At 32.8% G+C, this 1,613-nt stretch overlaps 1 protein-coding gene across 1 annotated transcript in view; it reads right to left on the reverse strand.

The window, feature by feature from the left end:
* Positions 1-1,293, reverse strand: part of LOC106470756 (BTB/POZ domain-containing protein KCTD5-like) — a 6,137-nt gene extending 4,844 nt beyond the window's left edge. Inside the window, exon 1 of the mRNA XM_013931324.1 lies at positions 1,078-1,293. Within this exon, the coding sequence (XP_013786778.1) occupies positions 1,078-1,293 (216 nt within the window). The remainder of the gene's footprint in view (positions 1-1,077) is intronic.
* Positions 1,294-1,613: the final 320 nt, after the last annotated feature.

Raw genomic sequence — 1,613 nt, forward strand, 5'->3', positions numbered from 1 at the left:
ACATGTCTGAAAAGTAGTCATTTATTCTTCAGCTTATGACGTAGGGATGAACTGTTTTGTAAGGTAGTCATTTATTCTTCAGCTTATGACGTGGGGATGAACTGTTTTGTAAGGTAGTCATTTATTCTTCAGCTTATGACGTGGGGATGAACTGTTTTGAAAGGTAGTCATTTATTCTTTAGCTTACGACGTGGGGATGAACTGTTTTGTAAGGTAGTCATTTGTTCTTCAGCTTACAACGTAGGGATGAATTGTTTTGTAAGGTAGTCATTTATTCTTCAGGTTATGACGTGGGGATGAACTGTTTTGAAAGGTAGTCCTTTATTCTTCAGCTTATGATGTAGGGATGAACTGTTTTGAAAGGTAGTCCTTTATTCTTTAGGTTATGATGTAGGGATGAACTGTTGTAACAAGCAAAACTAATAACTATAAAACTCTAAAAGCCCAGAGCCAAACTTATTCTTTAGTAAAATTATTAATCTGTTAGAAATATATATAAACTTCAACAACTTGGGGAACTGTTTACTTTATGATCTACATGTCTGGTTTGGTTTGAATTTCGCACAAAACTACACAGGGGCTATATGCACTAGCCATCCCTAGTTTAGCAGCGATAGACTAAAGGGAAGGCAGATAGTGAACATTACCCACTACAAACTCTTGGGCTACTCTTTTACCAACAAATAGTGGTATTGACCATCACTTTATAATGCCCCCACAGTTGAAAGGATGAGCATCTTCGGTGGCAGGGATTCAAACAGATTGGGAGTTATATGCCCTGACTGTATCTTTTGTTGGATAGGCTAAGCTTCTGGACAAGTTGGATAAGATTATAACAGTATAAGGAAGGTTAAAAGCTATATTTACTCATTTAGATTTTCGTTGCTTTCTTTTGTTTAGACTCGGAGATTTGTTCTTCTCAATCTTATGTTTAATAATCACAAACATTCTAACGTGCCATCTACATCAGTAACGATTCATGTACTGCTACTATGCTAGTTGTTTAATAAATAGTCAGTACCATTACTAATATTAAGACTTAGATACTATACATACATACAGTGAATAGGCCTATACCTTATCTGAATGAAGATCTGGATCCTCTTGGCAAAGTCGACATAAGAATGACTTTGGATCTCTACATAAAGTAGTTTTGGTGGTTAAAAAGTACGTACCACCAACATTTAGCTTTACCCACTGATTACGTGAAATTTTGGAATTTATAATGTTAGAACAAGACTCCGTTTCTTGATCCGCACCCTGTGTTCGCCCAACCCCATGCTTAGCCGCCATGTTTGTGAATTAACATGCGTAACAGTATGTCAGCGGATCTTTTAGTTTTAGCGATAAAATAGATAATTAATATGTTCATTCAGCTCATGAAAAATTATAATTTTTAGTTAATAATTTTTGATAGTTAAGTTGTAAAATATAAATATATATACTTAAACAAAACTATCTAGTTAATATTTATTTTCTCATTTTTGTATTCAAAAAACAATATATATTGATGTTGATTAATTATGTATTTCATAATTCACAATTTTCAATATATATATATATATATATATATATATACTATTAATAGTTTATTAGTAAACAGTATTTACTTA

The sequence above is a fragment of the Limulus polyphemus genome, unplaced genomic scaffold (assembly GCF_000517525.1).
Source record: "Limulus polyphemus unplaced genomic scaffold, Limulus_polyphemus-2.1.2 Scaffold4201, whole genome shotgun sequence".
NCBI classification, from domain to species: domain Eukaryota; kingdom Metazoa; phylum Arthropoda; class Merostomata; order Xiphosura; family Limulidae; genus Limulus; species Limulus polyphemus.